General features: G+C 46.7%; 1 protein-coding gene across 1 annotated transcript in view; it reads right to left on the bottom strand.

Annotated features, from left to right (window-relative positions):
- LOC128722651 (homeobox protein araucan-like) overlaps positions 1-20257 on the bottom strand; it is a 79911-nt gene extending 59654 nt beyond the window's left edge. The window contains exon 1 of the mRNA XM_053816327.1: positions 20153-20257. Within this exon, the coding sequence (XP_053672302.1) occupies positions 20153-20257 (105 nt within the window). The remainder of the gene's footprint in view (positions 1-20152) is intronic.
- Between the last annotated feature and the right edge of the window lie 492 nt (positions 20258-20749).

Genomic DNA, 20749 nt, shown 5'->3' with positions numbered 1-20749 from the left:
GTGCACATTTTCACAGGTTTTAGCCAAACGGACCGAGTCGCAGTAGGCCCTGCCCGTAGGATGACAGATCGCAAAGCCTGTCCCAAAGAAGGCCACGACCAGCCACGATGTCCTGGCTGTACGATGTACGAACACCACACACCGGGACGGGAGCGTTTTCCGCTTCTTAATTCAATCGATTTTCCTCCACCCCATGCGGACCCAATCGGACACCGGACCATCGATTGATTTGCCATCGGCCAGAACGTGGCCAGACGTTTACGGACATTCGATACGGCAAATTGATCCACTTATGTCGCTCTTTCCCTCTCTATCGGTTGCCCCCGGTCTCTCTCGACGTTGGTCGGAGTAGGCTGGTTTTCCACCACCACTACCACAGCGAGCATAAGTCGTAACATCGTGCCAATGATTGGCCGGCGTACTCCCTGAGGGAGGACACTTCGATCCCGGATCTGGTCGGAAATTGGAAAGTGGATCCAATTTCCACGGCAAGTGTTTGTGCGTCCAATCGATGTGGTGTTGAAATCACAGCTTACGCCTCCAAAATCATCTTAAATGATGCACATATTCGTTCGGTGATGGTTTGCAATTCAGCTGGTCTCGAGGGTCGTTGAGTTGTTTTTCGTGCGGCAAAAAAAAAAAGCCCATTCAATTACCTCCCGAAAATTGCAAGCAAACCCTCGCACGAGCACGGAGTTGACCGCAAAAAGGAGCACTCCGGGACATCGGGAGTTTGTTAACAATATTATTAGAGACCACATATAGCTCAATCTCGGGTGATCGTTAAATCTACCACCAACGTCGATCGTCATTCGCTTCCCGGAAGGTGGACGGCGCGTCCTTGCGCCAAAACCTCCGATGACAATTTGTCCTGCCAGCGTTGGGACCTGGGATCTGGTGAAAAATGATGCCAGACCCTGGGTGGAATTCGCCAAAAAGTGTCGCCTGGGAAGGGCCCTCCGAAAGCACGAAAGAACTCAAAACAAACACACTCCGGGCGTTGCGTTTGTTGCCATTTGTTGCTGACCCAAAACGAAATGAAACAAAAAAATCGACCATAAATGAGAACGGCTCAGGGCAGCAACAATGGGCCACCATAATGGGTCACCACAGTGTGTGAATCGGGACCAAAACAACGGTCAAGAAGGTGAAAGAAGCGAGAAAAAAACAACCCCCTCACGGGCCAGCCGATGGACGAATGTTCGGGGCTAGAAGAACCCGGGCAATGAAGGTTGGAATTAAAAAATGCAGAAAATAAAATTCGACCGTACGAATTGCAACCGTCGCATCATAAAGGCAAAAGGACTCGAGGAAAAAAAAACCAAGCAGATCCGAGAGACACAGTCAAGCCCCGGGTTTGATCCTCTCGGATGGATGAATGGGTCAAAGGAGTGTCTTTTTCGTCCTTTTTTTTGGTGTTGGCTGTTGGTTGCACTTTTGTTTCATTTTTTATCTGCTCCTTCTTTCAACGATCGCTCGCCCGACGACCCACAAACACGGCAAATAGTAACGTACATCTGCGTGCGAGAAAAATAAAAAAGTCCCTCCATTCGCGGGTCACGTGTGAGGTCTGGGTGAAAATTCCGGTCCTTCGAGCTGGGTGGAAGTTAATCAGCGAGGACACTCAGCGAGGGGCCAGAAATAGGCAAACAAAAATCAGAAAACTTAATTTATGTTTGCTCTTTTATTGTTCTGTAGCAACGGGTGATTTACAACGGGGAAACATTTTTTTTCATTCTCTGTCGCTTTCTCGCTCTTTTTCTCTCACTCGCTTTTAGCTATCGCTCTCCTTCTCGCGGGTGGGCTCAAAACGTGTCCAACTCTCGTGTTGAACGAACTCTTTTGCGTTTTGCCAATACGTGGCTTTTTTTTCGCTTCCCTTTTTTGGGGTGTAAAGTAGTGCAATTCTTTGTTCCCCGTGTGAGTGAGAAAGAGAGCTTTGGGATGCATTTTTAACTCCTGCTAGCCTTGCTGGACCGTGCCTATGTCGATTTGTGGTCACATCGCCAGCCACACGGACATTTTTATATCCATCGTGCTCGGCGCGCTTTTTTTTCTCCTGCTTCTTATTGGAGGCTTATTGTAATCAGCACAAATGGAAGGTACGCTAAAAATTCCCCCAGCATTGATTTGAGCTAGTGCCTGGGCTCGTTGCTTTAGAGCGGGTGGTCTTGTTTGGTGGAATGTGGACGGATGGATGGATGGATGGATGCGCAAAACCCCGAAGCTAATCGAAAGTGAAATGGTTATTTTTGGAATTCAATCAATTCGTTGGTCCAGTGGCTGAAAAATAAATTAGACAAAATGCAGCTGGTAGGGCAGTTTTCCTTCTTTTGATTTACAACTTCGTCATTCGACATGAGCTCGATTGTGTAAATCTTTTGTGTGGAAATAGGAATAAATTCAATTCGTTGGTTTTTGTTACTGTTCCAAAAAAAAATCCCTCAACAGGTCTATAAATTTCTTTTGATTTCATTTCTGTTTGGGTAGGTGAACTGTTAGCTATTTGAATTCAGTTTTTTTTCCAATAAACCTTGCCTTTAAAAGTGCAAATATTTCAAAATAAATTTTTTCCTTTTACAGCTACAAACGTGGTAAGTTCTTACAATTTGGTTTCTAGTTGCTAAATAAGACAAACGCTATTTTGTAACAATAGGCTAGAGTCAATAATAAATACGATCAAATGCAGCGAATTTAAATACATAATGGTGCATTCGTTATAGAACATGTATGAATTGGTTCTTGCGAATTATTCGCACCTTTTTGTGTTTAACAAAGTCAACATAATTATTGAAAACTGTAGCAAAAACAGTAATATTATTCCACCAATCATTGCAAATTGGCACATCGTATAGCTGATCTATTGCATAAGAAATTAACGTAAAGTTGTCATCGCCCTCATTATTTCCTCTAATTAGACGAGAGAGAGAGAGAGCGAAAAAAACGACCTCCTATTGGCCATCAATAATTACGCAGTAGCCGTAGTAGATGGAAAATTGGGCGACATGCGCTTGTGGTGAAATCAGACCGGAAAGGAAGCGACAATTCCGGTCAGCTAATTAAACGCTTTTATCCCGCGGGCGAACGATGGCGGATGATGGCGATCGTCTACCCCTGGTGAAAGAGCTGATGGATTAATTAATTAATCATAAATCATAAACATAAAATTAATGATCCCATAAAAGCGAAGATGAAACAAGAAAAAAAGCTTCTGCCCGCCTTTGCGCAGATGGCGTTTCTATGCGAATCCCTCTGTTCGGTGGCTCGTCTTTTCTCGTTCTAACACGCGCCATACGCCTCCCGTGGACCATATCCGTAACCTCGGGTATTGGTTAAAAAAAACGCAACGGAACCTTTTACCTTTGACCAACATCACTGGGGCTGCTGCCCATAAACCGACCGCGGACCGGATACGCCCGGGGAATGGAGCCAAACAATCAAATTTATTACACAAATTTCCTCTCAAGAAAAGCGCTACCGAAGGAAAACGGCCGCCGAGGGCCATCAAAGTAGCCATCCTTATATTTTTGTTTGCTTTTTTTTTTGTTCGCCTGACCGCGATGACGGAGCTTTTCGATGGTTTATAGCACATAATCGATTACTGTGCGTGTGCGTGTGTGTGCACAGGACATGTTTGGGTTGGGTTCCTTCGTTTTCCAATTCCCAAGAGCCGGCGTGATCGGAAGTTACCTCTTATCGAACGGAAGCCCAAAGGGGGCATAAATGAGTCATCTCTGGCGGAAACATTGACCCCGAGCTGAAGAAGGTTTGGGCTTTCTCTCGTTGAACGATATTTCGTCATTTCACCAAACAGTTCCTGATCGAGTGTTACTAATGTTAGGTAGAAAAACACGCCCAACAGACAATCGCGATCGCTTTCGAGGATAAGATGGCATCGGAAAACAAATTACAATACATACGGGTTGTGATAACATTTTATTGATTGCTTCTTCACTCGACGACCCAGACGACCCAGAGCAATCGCGAGCAGAAAATCAACCACTTCGCCCTACAAATCATATCTCGAATGATGTTTGCAGACATTAAAAAGTGTCTCCTTTTTATCACGATGCGATCATGATGATTTTCGTCCGCTCGCACCAACGTCTATCGTCTTGGATTCACGAAGAGAGCAAGGTTTTGCAAACCACTTATTCGAACGCCCAACGTTCTTCAATTAAACGTGTGTTATGATTCACGGCGCAGGACGTTCCACGGTGGTAAGCTTTTATTTACCTTTCCCATCACGCCACAGCAAAAACCGACGCTGGGGAAAAAAAAAGAGAACCGAACCGGAAATACCAAACAAGCATCCACCGTAATCTCTCGCCCATCCATCGATCCTGTCTTGCAATCATTCCGTAATGATGGCGTCAGACAAATCCGACGAAAATCTTTCTGCAAAAACTCAATCCTCCTTAAGCCCTGCAAGGCTGGCGGTCCTGGCGCTTGCAGAAATGCTCTCTCTCTCTCCCTCTTTCTCTCTTTCTGCGTGTGCATTTCGTCACTAATGGACGCAGACCGAGCCGGAATGGAAATAGGTCTCGGGAAAATCGGATTAAATTTACCACAAAAACAAAGACGTCACAAGCAAAAGGGGCCCAGAATTGTGCATCTGCAGCGTGCGATCGGAAAAAGGAAAAGCAACACAAAAAAAAGGATGCACCGGACGACGTCCGACGGCTTACGCTCGGTTTGCTGCAGTTGTGTGTGCACCCGGGACACGTGAAATTCGAGCAGCACTAGCGATCCGAAGCGGGGTTTCTTGGCCTGTGGGTTTCAGGTTTTCGGCTCTTTCGTGCCGACGATATCCTTTTTTTTTTCTCTCCCGCGTGAGCCTTACCTAGGCCCCGTGTCCTTGCGGGCGACGTCACTTATCCTTTCCTCTCGACTACCATCGTTGGAGTCTCTCGCGTCGGATTGGATTAGGGAAGATTTCGTACGCCCCTGACGAGGACGGACATTCGAAGATCGTTAGCGATGCGTCGTTGAAACAGGATTAAGGAGAGTCGCTACCAGACGGGCGACTTTTGTGACGTCGGGTTTCGATCGGGATCGAGATGTTGCCCCGAAACGCCCCAGTGTCCTCGGTGTCCTTATCACGGGGCGTAAACATTCGGTAAATGAATTAAAGATAACGCGGAAAGCAAACAACGGTGCACGGTCCACGTCAAATATCAATTTCCTCGTGCGCGGGCGCATACACACATGTGACGATCGATCGATCGATCGCACGAAGGAAACCACGCAACCAAGGGGCTCTCAATGCGCGTGTGTGTGTGTGTGTGTGCATCTGGGGGGGGACCAATATTGATTGCTTGCTGTCGCCGACATCCTCAACCCCCCATCAACACGCGACGAAGCGACGAAGATGAAGGGCGGCAGTTGACAAGGCACTAGATTATCAATAAAAGTGCCGCACTCTTTTTTTTCTGCTTCTTTCATTTTTCCATTCAATCGAGACTCGCTCGCTCTCAATCATCAACCCGCCTGTTCCTGTCGAACCCGGTCGTGGTCCGTTGTTTGCCCGGCGGTTCGCTTTCTTGCCGTTTGGAAACCGTGAAAAAAAGGCATACGAACGCCTCGGTGACGATGATGTATTACCTTGACGTTTGACGACTCGTTGGGGGTGGGGGTGGCGGTTGTAGGTTGGGTGGGAATCCCCGTCGTCGACGATCGACGAGCCGTCGACGTTCCACGCCTTTTTGCCGTCAGGAAAAAGGGGGGAACCCAGGGCTGGAGCTTTTTTTTTTTGGGAGGAAATTGATTATGATCGAATGTCTAGCGTGGGCTAATGGCGAGGCAGCTCAAGGCAGCAATTAAGTAATTAACAGCATTCAAAGCCAACGGGAGGAAGGACTTTTTTGAGTGTGTGGTTTTATTTTCCAACTACGCGTAAAAAAAAAACAAATTGCTGCCAAAAAAAGCTCCCGACGACCTTGGGGGTTTTCCACCGCCGCGTTGATAAGAGGTCGTTAACTGCTGGTCGTTAGTGCCGTTTTATGACTCATATAATTTATTTAAAAAACGCACATTTGAAACAGTACATCCTGCACCCATTCCTATCGCATTCAGGTCACATTTTCTGCACAATTTGCTTAGCCTCATAACGCTTCATCTCGCTGGTTGGCAGCTTGAAACTAGATTAAGCCATTTAACAGCGCCTGTTACGGCAGCAGTAACGATCTGCGTAGGGCCATTCATTCCGAGCCATTTAAGCAACGGACAAGCGTACATTTTTCCTTGCACCGATGAGCGGGAAAACCCACGCCCAGAAACGCACACTTACACACACACACACTCGTGTGGCCCTCTAAGAAAGCCCTTAATCGCCATTGTCCACCTGCCACGGGGAACGGGAAGTTTTGCACAAGAAACCACACAAATCGTCCGCTGCTGCAGACCTGCACTAGTGGCACTAGGTTTTTCTGTCATATTTTATACCCTACACCGCCAAGCCTCGAGTATGACAAGCGATGAAACGGGAAGTGGCCAGCAACAACTCCTGCAAACAATCGGCACTAACGGCACAAACGGTATTACTCCGAATCCGGTCTGCGTGGCCAAATGGTCGAAAAGGAACGGCTCTAAGCGTGCATCCATCTACGGGGGTCTTGAAGGTGTACAATGCTGCAGATAGTACACCTCGATGGTGCCACAGTAATAACGCTTTTGTTGCATTACCACAGACACACGCACATTAATTGACATTGCAACCGGTAAAAAGGTGAACGACATGCGGCAGCGGGCGTTGTTTGTTGGTACAACATTTCTTAAACAAAAAAGCAAAACAAAAAGAATGCTCCATCGTTAAGCGCGTCTCGTGGCGCGATTTTTCCATCCTCACCCCATTTTATCGACCACGGGGATGTTTATTATTACTATTACGATTATTATTGGCGAATGTGGCGCACGTCGTTCGCGTTTTGCCTACGCACACGGTGGGAGATCTATTGTGTTCGGGAGAGTGCATCGAAATGCATCGAAATGGGAGAGTGCACCGGAGCGGATGAGCGATGGCCTAATTTGCATCGCCTGCATTGAAGCCACTTACGCAAAACGCACGCTCTGGTGTTGATCAACGGTTCGTGAACGTGAGTATCGTGACGGCCGTTAGGTTTTTTTCTGTGGGTTTGCGAGATTTTTTACTGGCCTTGGCCAATAGACTGGCTGGAGGGCGCAATGGAACGCTTCAAATGATGATTAATACGCCCGTTTTCGAGCACCGAATGAAGATCTCTAAACGAGCAGAGGAGCGATCGTTTTCTAAAGATGCATCGGTGCATTGGAGGTTTTAACCGTCAAATTTGATGGTGAGAATTATGGTGAATGTTTCATTTTTCAGCGAGAAAAGCCAATTCGATGCAGTTGAAAATCCTTTAGCCATGATCGTGACAAAAATCGTCATGATCGTTACCAAATACTGCTCTTGAAATATTTCAAAATAAATTCTAGCCCTTCATTTAACCCGCCAGTTAATAGAGTGATATTCTTCGAGGAACTCATGACAAAAAAAAACATAACAACAAGCCTCGAATTCAGCCAGGTGTCTGACAACCGAAGCATTTCCTGCTATGCTCTTATCTTTCCATCGAGTGCTAAAAGGCGTACTATTTTCTTGCGGAACCGTGGCACCCGGCAACTAATCGATTAAACACGTTTTTCGCGCGCTACGAGCAAGATAAAAACCTACCCAACCAGGCCAAGAAACGACCAAATGCGATAGCGATCCAACAACCGCGCCGTATGCAAAACTGCAACAAAAAGCCTATTTATTGCAATCAAGCGCCCAATCGTCCTTTCGACCGTGAGGATCACCACGCGTGAGGATGGCAATAATTTCGGACGTTTTCGGTGTATCGATCAGAGAGCCAACCCCACTGAGGTTGGCTTCCCCAGGTTGGGCTTCTCCACTCGCTCACCGAGCGCTTTAACAATCATCCCCGGAGAGCTCATTTAAATATATTTATCATAAAAAGTGCAATATCAACAGACATAAATGTTTATGGAATTAGTCATTTCTGCGTCGCTGCCGGCACGTTTCCAGCGGTCTCGAGACCGGTTCCCGGTTCGGCCCATCATGGCGTTACGGTTGCCTCTCGGTTGCCCTCGAATAGCAGCGCAAAAAAAACCTTTAACAGCCATTCGCCGGGACGGTGCCAATAATAATATAAAAGAAGAAGAAAAAAACGCTGCACCGGGCGCGTACTCCAAATTGAATCTCTTCGGGTATTTTTCTTTTTAATTTTCTACCCAACTACCCCCCGAAGTGCAACAAATGACCCGGCCAGAGGTTTTATTATTTTAGCCAAACTAAGCATTTTACAGCCCAGCTCCGTGGCTCTCGATTGCGACTCGACGCGGACAACGACGACGACGATGGATCGTTTCCAGCCGGGCAGCTTGTAAAAACCTTCCTTTGCTCTGTGCAAAAAAAAAACTCTTCTGTGGTGCCCTGGGCAGTGGATTAACAAATCATACTTTTCTCCAGCCGTGTCCACGCGATCTTCGCCTGTTCGAAAGCCTTCCCCCCGGGGAAGGAACACCTTCGGAACTGAGCGTCTTGGCGTCTTGGCCATGGCTGCATCCGTAGATTGCTTGTTGTTTGTTTTAACCGAGACGGAGGACATCTTTCTGCTCGAACTCGGTGCATAAAGCGATTACGCCGTAGGTGTTGAAGGAGCCCAGACACACCGGCCCGGTTGCAGAGGCTTTGATTGTGCCTTTTTCATATTTTACAACCCAACTCTCAGCCACTTGTCCACTCTCGGTGGAGTCAAACTGACGTGTCGGTTGTTCGCGACCCCGGACTGATGATGCATTGATTATGTAAATTTATAGCCACGTGGTCGACGCATGAGGGTGCGCTTTTCCGTAAACCAAACCAAACTAGGGGGTGGATTTTCTGGACCCAGTGTAAGAGACGCTGGCCTTCGCCCTGCATTTTGGTTGTGTGACGGAAATAAGGGCAGATAATCTTGCCCCGACCTGGGGCGTTTTTGTGCGCGCGCCTTACAGAAAGCACGTCGGTGACGACTTTTGGTGGCATGTTTCGAGTTTTTGGGGCGCATGTTCATTAGTGCAGTTTCGGCGTGGATTTTTCACCTATCGCTCATTTGCATCTTCGAAGCGATAGTGCAAGTGGTTTCAGGAAAGTAGCGCTGGGTTTGAGCCGGCTCCGGAAAGCAGTTTGAATGAAGGACGGTGTTCTTTGTTTGAGCTGAAAAATTTGGGCTCCTTGAAACTGGGGTGGGGTGAGTCGATTTGCGGAAAGACCACCGTAATGGGGCGAAATCTTCCGGGTCGAATTTGTAAAACAAGCGTCTCGATTCGATTTGTTGATTGTATCTACACGGGTTTTTGAGTGCCGTTCGATTTATCACATTGTGGGCTAGGGAAATGAATGTAAATCAGCATCAATTGCATGTTGTTCGTTAAACAAATTTAGCTACTTTTCAAAGCATACAGAACTCCCTGCAACGCATTGTGCATAATGCGCACGTTTATTGGTCTCTGTGTTCAACATGTGTTTGGGAAAAATTAGAAAAACCCTCAATTACACAGCTTGGCCATTATTCTCATAACAAATTTCGCGCTTGACCCCAATCGTTCTAATTAATTACCGGGGTGGGGTTTTTTTCCCAAAGGCACATTTCAAACGCAAACGCGCTCTAGAAAAAAATAGCCTACTCCGAGCTGCACACAAAAAGTGAAATCAATCAACTTTTCGTCACCGGCACCGGCTAAACAACTCGTGCGTGTCAAAATCACGCTATCATCGAACGTGCACTTCGATTGACGCGTCGTCTGACAGCCGGTTGTTGCGATACGCGAGCCCAAAACCGGAGGTCCTGCCCTGCCTTCAAGAGCCTAAAGAGTTCCCCCCCCCCAGGCCCAGGCTGGCCAGAAAATGTCACAAAAATTTACAGCGTCAATTAATCAATACATAAAAATGTGATTTTTATAATAGCCATTTCAACAACTTTACCTCCGGAGGAGTTGACCGCGTCGTCGTCGTCGTCGTCACCATGCCATCGCAGCAGGCGTGCACGCGTGTGCAAGAGAGAGAGAGAGAGAGAGCGAGACAAACTCCTTCCCCGCAGAGTGTCACCGATGGGTGTGCAATAGAAAACCGGGGAGAAGATGAACGATGTGGCGCTGGTATGAGATCCGATGAGCCTTGGCAGAATGTGCCTTGCCGCATGGGCTCGCGGGCTCGCGGTCTCGAAACGGGAGGTAAAAGTAAGCAGTTAACAAGCCACAGATACGACCGTGCGCCTGGGATGAGATGAAAGGCAAAAAAAAGGCCCCTTAAAGTAAGTAAGTGAGGGAAAAAAAAACAAACACACACCCCGGCGACCCGCAACAGGTCGGCGAAGGCGAAAAAGGCAAAAATGACCATCAATAAAAAATAATATAATTTTATTTGTATGGTCAACATCGGCGCAGCGATAACAATAAAATCCTGCGCCCAGACGCGAGGTCCGCGTGAGTGTGTGCCCATCGGAAGCGTGGCCAGGCGCCAGGATGGGGCCATGATTTTGCTCCAGAGGTCCGTCCGAGAGAGAGAGCGCCCAAGGGCACAAAGCCTAACGAAGGGGGGGTGCATAAAAAAAGAAAACGAACCATCCAGCCCGCGTGGATGACGAGGGAAAACAATAAACAAACCTTAAACTTTTATGTTCCGGCTTGGCTGGCTGGCTGGCTGGGTTGGGTCCGGCTTTCGCGGGGAAGTTTCACGATTTTTATGAAAAGTCGTTCCGTCCCGGGGAGAAAAGGGTGGGTCGGGTGGCCGCCGGTTGTCCAGCCGCGCCCCTTGGCGCTTCCTTAATGCATCCTCGGGGTGGTGCATCCTTAAGGGTTCGGGAGGCGCCGACGCCGCCTTGTCCTACCGTACCGAGAACGGGCCGCGAAAAGAAAACCCAAAACGAATGAAAAATGTTTCGCCAAACGAAAAAAAAGCCCGTAAACGAGAGAGGGCAAACCCAAGGCGGAGTGAAAGAGAGAGGGCGAAAGAACGTCCTCAAAACTGGATGGCGCCAAACAATTAGTGGATTATAAATGCCTTCAAAATTCTGCTGCCCCGGATCGGCTGAGGCTTCCTTTGTCGAGGTCAGCGCGAGCTTCTGGAAGCGCCCTTTTGGCGTAGGGAAGGCGTGACGGTGTGTGTGGGTGTGTGTATGTAGTCGGGGGTTGCATTCTAAGGGCCTTAAGGGCGAACGGACGGGTACGGCTGCAGGCTCATCACCGGCGCAAAAAGGTACCACGAGCGATCGAGAGAGAGAGCACCGGAGACAAGAAAGGAAGCTCATGTTCGCCTTCCGGTGAAGGATTCCGAGGATCGACCTTTTTTTCCCCGAGGATGCGCTGACCCCTGCTGCAAGGTGCAGCAGTTGAATGGCTGTTTGTGGCCACCACACACGGTCGGGTCGGTGTACATTTCAGCGATGACAGCAGCGCGAGACGGAGAGATTAATTTACTCGGTCGGGTCCAGACTGTCGCTGTGTTTTTGTCCCACTCCCGTCTGCCACTGATAGGGATCATAATTAAGAAAGTGTCCTTCACTTTTCGGGACGGTGGCGTCTTTGCCGATGGTATGGCGCTGATGTGGGTCAGACTGACCAAAGGCCGAAGGATTTGGTCGCGGCAGCGAGACGACCGTCGGTGGTGGATTACGGACGGTCGTGGGGTCGGAGATAAGGATATTCGGGCGATAAAATTGCAGCCTGATCGATGATCGATCGACGGTAGTGGCGAGCTGACCATCCTTTCTGAGAGGGATTCTATTTGAAGCCAGGAGCGAAAGTCTATGATGTCTCAAAATGCGTATTTAAATCCATTTGAAGCTCACTTGAGTTTGGGTAACTCACCAAAACACCCCGTAACCGAAGGAAGATCTAACCGCAATAAAGCCACAATAAACCCCAAAATGCACCGTTTGTATGGGATAATCCCACAATGGTCCCTTTTTTGTTGTGATTGTTACGATCCCGGCCGAAAATATTGCGCACTTTCGAAGGAAAGCTCTAAGCTATGAGCGTAAACGCTGCGATAAGAACTGCACTCGGTAGCGTAAACACCATAAAGAGCACATTAAACACACGACACCGTGGGCTGCTTTATGACGAATCTCCCACCCATAATGAGCCATTTGGACAAATTTTAGTTTATGGCGCCCTGTGGCAAAATTAATAGCGAACCGCAATATTTTACTACTACTTCCTCGAGCTTCCTGTGTTGCTGATGTGCGAGAAATAAACCCTTAAATCTACTGCGGTTGTGCTACTGTAGTTACTCGGTCAACTTTAAAGCAAGTGCGGCGCCTCTTTACTGCTAGCCGTAATCAACACATAGTGTAATTGTTTTATGATGCCTCACGCCCAGTTACACCCAATTTTATCGCTCGAGAGCCACACCATGCCATTGGGTGGTGCATTCGTGTGCGGGTTGAAATTGAACCATAAAAAGTACGGCACTCCAGCCAGTTCAACCGCCAAAACCTCGACCAACAACACATCAAAGTGTGATTTGTCGGATTGGCAATGTTGTCGGTGAGAACCCCCGGCAACAAGTGTCTCGTTATCTTCATCTTAATTGTTGCGGAATCTTTTAAACTTTGACCATTAAACACCAACTCCTTCCGATGGGCACACGCACGGACGGAGAGAAGTGCAGAAACGTGGTGCTAGAAACGGTAGCCTGAAAGTGGTGAATGTTCCACCAACTCGGGAGGGTGGCACGAAATGCTCTTCCACCTTCACATGATTTATTGCTCCAGTTCCATTAAATCAAATTATTCAAGTAACCACTCACCGAGCGAACTTGCGAGCCAGTGAGCCTACGAGCGTGCCCTTAAATGGCACTACATTTACTTATCTCGATCGTAAAAAGTTGGATCTTGGCTCATAAACAGACCCCATAGCCTTGGGCGGCTAGATGCTGGCCCAAATAGAATGCGCTGCCTTTCCGGTTCCTATTTGGTGCATTTTTCGGTACGAACGTTTCCGCGAATGTGCGACCTGAGCGTTGCGTAGTTTTTATTTCACGACCCACACACACACACACGCGAGCGCGCGCGCTCTAAAAGACAGCCTCCCGGGCACGTGGACGAGTGATATGCGGGGCAAAAGAAAAGCAGGAAAAAGGAAAACCTCTCAGCAGCACGAAGACCGTTAATTTGCGCCTCAAGTACCCGGATCGGTAGCGCCTTTTTTATGTTTCTCCTCGCCCGGGAAACATATCATGTGTTCGCCGTGTCAGAACAGCAGCCAGCACCGGGCGAGGGCAAAGAAGAAGAAGAAAAAAGAAGAAGAAGCCAACCCATCACACATACACGAAATTTCGTTCTACTTCGCAAATGGGTGCACTTTACTTTTGCGGCCGCAGCTTTGGTTGGGATTTTTTTTTTGGGGTGGAGATTTTTCCACCGTCAGTACGGGCGTCGCTTTAGCGCCTCTTAAGCCGAGTAATGTCACCGGTGACGATGTTCGCACGGCAAAAAGGGACGTATCGAGGGTCCACCCTTATCGTGTTTAGCGTGCGGAAAAGTCGGACGCGTTGGCGAAAAAAAAAATGAACGCAAATGCGGTGCCCGGCAGCGAACTATTAAAGTTTTGCGAAGCTAATGGTGAATAGCATTTTCAGCAGACAAAAAAAAATTACGCAAATGTGCTGGATTATTTAGAGCTAATCTAACCAACCAAAAACAAAAAGACCACAACAGGGTTGTGTGCTATGCTTCAGACGGTTAAAGATCATGAGCAAATGTACACGATTGCTTTGATCATAAGTTTTTTTTTTGTAGCATCAAACTGTCATCATTTCAACGCACACTAATACCCTTTCATGCACTTTTTACACCTTTCATGCACATTTAAAACAAACACTCACTGATACGAACAGTATCGCATGTTTGAAAAATGAATTATCTTCATAATTAATGCGTCCCACTATTCGGACGATTTTAGCGCTCTATAACAGTGCGTCCTAATTGCAAGCATCAATCAAGCAATTTGGCAAGTGAAGGCATCTGCACTTTTCGTGCTTCGCTTCTTTTTTTATTGTATCGTCTGCGCCCGCCATTCGGCACATTGTAACGAATTTTATTCGTCATTCATCATGCCATGAAAAAATAAATACCTTAAGCAAGGTATTCGCACATTAGCTTCCGCGTATTGTTTCTGTTTTTTTTATGCACTCATCCTCTCTCTCTCTCTTTCTCTCTAAAGTGTCTCTCTACACACTGCAGATCGATCTGCTCGTCGGGGTAGAAAGCTCGCGCCTGGAGCGCTCCGGTAAGTGTGTTTGATTTAGGTTGAGTGTTTTTCAATTAGGGCCCCCGTTTTCGGTGCACTTTTCCGGGCTCGCCCTTCGGCGCAAAATGCTCCCGCATTTGGTGAGTTTATTGCAACCGACACATCCGGCACCGGAATACGGGTGTCATTATAAATGCATGAGACTTTACCTGTATTTATTTCTGTATGCATTTATTTATTTATATATTATGTATCAGCGCTGGCTGGTTTCTTTTTTTGCTTCTCGCACGTGGTGATCGAGCTCTTTTTTCAAAACTCGCTCTTCTCGCTGGTGTTTCGATTTGGCAAAACAAAACGCGAACCTTTTTCGCACCTGCACTGCACAACATTAACACAAAACGGAAAGGGCGCCGGAATTGGTTGCGTTTTTATTTCGCTATTATAATGCAATCTGAGCATTACTATTTGGGGGTTTCGAACCGTCACTAGCGTTAGAGCGTCGCAGCAAGTGGGAAAGATAGGTGATCATACACAGCTATATCACACACTTTTATATCACAATTTTTTTAAGGTAAAAGAATGGGCGATTTTTTTTTCATTCACTTCGCAATTTTTTGCAACCCGTGTCAATGGGGAGCATAGTGGTGCAAAAAATAATGCCACGCTGTAGAAGAAATTGAATTATAATTATTGCTGATGTGCATGCACCGAAATGTATTTAAAGCCCATATTTTATGTATCGAGCACCGGGGAAATCCGTGCGCGAGAACAAAAGCGACGGAAAATCGGTTCGATCGGAAAACTCGCACACACAAAAAAAATTGGCATCCGAACAAAGCCGTACTCGGTGGGGTAAAATTACCGTTCCGGTGGTTTGAAAATAATGAACAAAAAAAAAAGCGGATAGCCTCTCGTATCAGCGGGAGCTGGTTGGGGCACAAAATAAAAAGGGCTTAATGCGGGGAGCAAAAAAAATCCGTTTTGGTGTAAATTGCATTTTTACGCTGAATTAATGTGCTCTAGGCGGGCGGATGGAGAGAAAAAAAAAGCTCACATCCAGTTAAATTATCACATGCAGAGGACGACAAAACGTGATCAGATCGTGTTTGTGTGTTTTTTCGCTATCCAGATGTGCTTGTAGTTATTAGATATTTAAAAACAAATGATAATAATAAAAAACAACCACATAAATCAGACACTGTTCGCAGTATATAATGAGATAGCAGAACATTGGCTCGATTACACTACAGTTTTATAGCACTAAAGAACTACTTCCTTTTGTTTCCCTGTATGATATGCACGTGGAAAACATTGACAATAAAATGTCCTCTTTATTCACCCCGCCATCGACACATTTTCCATCCAAATAAATCATTTATGGGCATTATAGGGTTTAAAAAAAGGCTCTCATCACGCTTAACCGCATTATATGCTAAATTAAGTCAGAATCTCCATTCCTTGTTTTTTTTTTCGCCCCGCCATTTGGCACAAATCCCATTTCGTTCCAGCCACGGCACATGCACCAGCCGTGGGCAAATTAATGTGAAATTAAGCACATTGAACGATTGATGTAATCAAATGACATCTTCCGGATGAGCGGTTGGGTAAAAATTTTAAAATGATTGTCCCACCATAGGTGAAAACGGTTGCACATGTGTCCTGCGCGCGAGGATCGCGAAATCCCCTTCCCGAAATGTCCGCTCGCACATGAAACACCCCGCGAGTTGACGAGTAATTGACGCAGAAACTACACGCTCTGGCGTTGGGTGGAAAATGGAAAAATCAACCCCCAAAGGCTGCTCGTCGCTCGCAGCAATGGCGGGCCATCGCCAATCAACCACAGCACTGCCATCCGCACTCAATTAGCAATCATCTGTCATATTTACCCGCCCGGGAGTGCCCGGTGGCGGCCATTTTAATTAATTTTAATGCTTTTAATTTCGCGTTAATGTGAAACGAGCGCCGGCATTAAGCAAGGGCGCAGGCGGGAGGCGCAGAAAAATGTGTACAATTTTCCCATCGCTCGAAACCGATTGCATAGAATCCAACCGCGAAAGCGCGTCGCGCAAACATTCCTGTTACAACACGGCGGAAAAAATGCCGTTACACAAAACAAATCGAGATTAAAATGATATCAAAACCGGCGGGTGTTCAACAAACCAAAAAAAAACAGTAAAATAATGCCCAATTGATCTTGAAGGCGTACGCGAAAATCGCTCCATCCGAACAAAGTTGCGCTTTGGTGGAACATAATGACGAGCAAGACCGTTAGCGAATGCCTGCGAAATGATTGCAATCTCGCAGTGCGCGTGTGTGTGTGTTGGAAATGATAGCCAATTAGGCGGGTCAGCAAATGATCTAGCCATTGTCCGGGAGTGTGTCTACGATCCATTCGAGCGTTTAGCGATGCAACCGAGCCCGAACAAGCCGTGTCGCGTTTTCACACATTAAAGCTCGAGCTTGACCGGTGTCATTTTCCACCCTCACTTGAGGGTTGAGGCTGAGAATTGATTCCTTTCCTCTCAGGAAGTACGAGAGCAAACCCCCTATTGGCGGCAGGAATGAAAAATTGGCAAAAGAACGCACCAAAAAAAAAGGGTAAAACACAAACTTCCCAATGAAACTTGTTTTTCCTCGGTGGGGTCTTGTTTTTTTTCCTTCCAACTTGTTACAGGTTCATTTTTTACACTCTACTCCCCCACCAAAAAGAAAAAAGGAAACGAAAACCCGCTATCGGACACTCGAACCGGGTGTCCCCCGGAGTAGTTTCGGCGGCACAACTTCGGCCCGGTTAACCAGCTGTGACGCGGACGGGTTTTACTATAAACAATTTCGCCAGGATGTTCCGGCGCTGGCCGGGAGCGAGTTTTCCGACCCATGCCGGAAAAGCGAACCCCCGGGAGCGAACCCGGGGATGAAAGCAAGACTCCGGGGGCCGAAATGCCAAAAGTTGGTTGGCTGGTTTTGGCTGCGGGACAAGTGTACGTACATGAGCAATAATTTATTCTACTCCTTTTTCCCGCAAACCCGTGGGCGTGCTGACCGGTAGCACCCGTGGGGGGGGGGGGGGAGGCTAGGGGAGGCTAGGGGTTGAACATCCGGGCCTCCTCCATCGGCGATACAAATGATGGGGGGCACTCCGGGTTTCGGTCTCCGGTGTTACGCCGGGCTTCTACGATTTTATCGCAGGATCGGACATTTACCAGAACGATCGTGGTCAACCGCGTTCCTTGTATGGTTATTTTTTCTCATCCTCCGTCCAAGTGGTCAATGTGGCGACGATGGTGCCGTCCCGGGGACGAACAAAACCTGGACCCGGACGTACATGGTCCCTTTTCGTCGTGGTCCCGGAGTGAGTGGCGCGTTTAAGGTTTGGTTTTTTTTTTTGTGTGTGCCTCGACCGGCTCATTTGGTCGCCGATTATTTGCGGCAAGAAAGCAGGCTTTGGGGAGGTGTTTTTTTTTGTTTCGTTACTATCATTGACCATCGGTGCTCGGAACCAAGCTCCGGGTCCATGTCCATCCGGGTGGCCTCGGTGTTGTCTCGCGCAGGGATGGCGCTTCGTACGCGCCGTGGGTACTAGCACGAAGTCAATAAATTTGTTTTGCTGACCACAAAACTAAAGTATTACCAATTTTGGAGGAAGCGTGCAACATCTGTTCACCGTTGTCGAGCAGGGTTGTAAACTATTGGTGTGTGAACTGTGGTTGTTTGATTTTTTAGACCCTGCTAAGCCTGTGGTGACGCTGCGGGTTTAGAACGGGAACCGATAGACCGTGTCTAACCGTAGCGCTTGCGATGGATGCCATAAAATGATATATCTTATGCAGTTTTGTTTCCTTTCCCATGTTGAATGGAACTTTAGAAACCTTGAGTGTCGTGTAGCATATATTAGACGCTTTGTTCCAGGCATTGTAAGAATCAATAACAAGACAGCTTAGTTCAATACCGTAGAACGATTATAATTATCCAATAGATGCATGTTCTTTTTTCCGGAGGTAAATTATTCCAAACGAAAACTTTTCAACAATATTTCATCATAGTACAAAACATTCCATTCCTATTGTGTTATGGTTAAGATATTACGTAAACCAGATCAAAGTAGTCTTCTCATTTGTATGAACAATTCAATTATAAAATACAGATACTGCTACTATTTACTAATAGATGTATGTAAAATAATTAGGCATAGTAGGTTAAAAAGTCATGAAAGCCTTGGCTAAGCATAGCAAGGTAGGCCATGTCATAACGACTTGCTCAATTGTGAGCGGGCGAGTAAAGAAGTAGAAGAAGATTGCGATATCGTTTTTGAATATAATTCGCCCATTACTATACAGTATAAACGCAATTTTTAAACAGAACAGCACGTCCAAAAATTCACAGATTATATTTATATAAATATACTCTTTACTGTAAATTCCAACGATAAGTGTTTGCAAGAAGTTACTTTCTCTTGAGCTGGATTCCATTAGCTTCAAAAGTTAAAGACGCGTCTTTAATTTTTTAACTAAATTCATCTTCCTTCCCTACGCGTCGTTCATGTGTGTCCGTCCCCTTTTTCCTCAAAAAGTACACACATTCGTTAGAAACACACTCCAAACGGGCGCGATTCTATTCCATTTGCGGATCCTTTACAAGCGAAGCGCGCGCGAGCAGCACAATTGAAACTTTGGTTCCATTCCGCAGCTTTCACCGTGCAGGAAAATGGGCGCCGATGTTCGGTGAGCAAAAGAAAAATTAACCCACCCTGCTAACCCCTCCGGGCCCGAAACACAACCAAAACCCCTTTAGGCAAACTCAACCCCGAGCGGCAGCCGTTTGATTAGGTTATAATTTGCATCCATGTTTCAAACATTCTCCTCGGTGCAGCCTTTCGCCCTAGACATCGACAGCAAAAACTTCCTAATGAAGATGCGTAAGCATGCTTCGGGAGTGCCGAGAACGGAAGGGATACGCACTACGGAATATTAATGATCCAAATGGGTTAATAAAAATAAAGTTGTTGAAACATGCTGCTGCCGGAATGATGATTCCGGTACCGTACGGTCTCCGATCGTAGGCGCGTGGTCGATGTTGAGCCACCGTTGCTCGCTAATAAACTAGGGTAATCACTCCGGCGGTCGTTTCGTACCGGATAATCAACAATTTTGCCTCGCACGGTGGGAGGAAAATGCTGGAAAATACGTTAACATGTCCATCGCCCGAAGGGGATAGCGGAAAATCCCGAATCAACAACTGTACTGCGCCACTGCTTCGATGGAACGTTCCATCGTTGCGTTGCTCAAATGCTGCTACCGTTAGGACCACCATCTCAATGGGTAGGTTTTGTTCTATACAAGAGGGTGTTGTGCTCTCAATTTTACTACACAAATGTGACTCGGGTGTGACCACGGTTTTTCTATTCGAGCAATTCATGCTTGATCATACAAGTGATCCAGAAAAGAATTGAAGTATTCTTGGATCAAAATAAGCCTCGGGAAAAGTATAATTAGATCGGTTTTATTGCTAACAGCTTGGACGATTCCTAAATCTAATTTTGAAACCGAAAAAAAGGGACACTAATGATCAATAAAGTGTCAAACAATGCTGCAAGTTTTGTTGAAACGATGTTATATAGCGCGATTACGCGTTCTCACAACACCCGTTCTAATCCTATTTATTCGGCGGTTTTTTTTCTATCTTCCTCTCTCTCTCGAAATAATCTGTTTAACGAGCGTGTGCACGTTGCCACAGGTAGCATTTGGCCAGGCGACGTTACATTTGGAGCCGTAACAGCTTATGAATATTGACCAGATTAGAGGTTTTGCATTAGCGCAACAGCTGTAACGCGGCCGCCGGGCGAAAACGGGGGATTATAAGTTTAATCATCGCCGGCGGCTAATTATCATTCGCTTACCTCTTGGGGATTAAAATACTCATCTTCCCGGTGAGCCGCATGCATCTCCTGCATGAGTGGGTTCACTTCCAGCTCCCAATTTTCGTTTACGCCTGGGATGTCCATGGTTGCAGCCGTCGCGTGGTGCAGGTCGTAATTTACACAAGTAACTAGCGGGTTTTTTTCTCTCCTTTCACCTTTCACTAGACACTTTGATCAAGGAGCTGGAAGTCTCGTGAATACATCGTGTGATTGTTTAATATTAGAAGAGGTTCTTCAACACGCACTGCTTAAAGTTTTGCGATAGATTTCACTTAAATATGGTCACATATTTGGCTTATCACAATTCACGTAAAACGTTCCATTTGTGCACTATTCTTCCACTCGACGATCGAGTAAACGCTCGTTATTTTAATGAGGTCCTTTGCGTCCCTTTTTTTTGTGCCTTAATCTGCCGTACCCAGCCTACTAGATGGACACCTTTGGGTAACTGGTGCACACGCGAACCACACCTTCAGAATAATATACACACTTTTTCAACTTGTCGCTCTACCAGCGATGATCATGTCCCGTGCATGTCAACTGTCAACATTCGTCAAAAGTGCAACAACGGCTGGA

Source organism: Anopheles nili, chromosome 3 (assembly GCF_943737925.1).
Source record: "Anopheles nili chromosome 3, idAnoNiliSN_F5_01, whole genome shotgun sequence".
NCBI classification, from domain to species: domain Eukaryota; kingdom Metazoa; phylum Arthropoda; class Insecta; order Diptera; family Culicidae; genus Anopheles; species Anopheles nili.
Note: the sequence above shows the minus strand (reverse complement) of the source record. Positions and strands in the feature narration are given on the sequence as shown.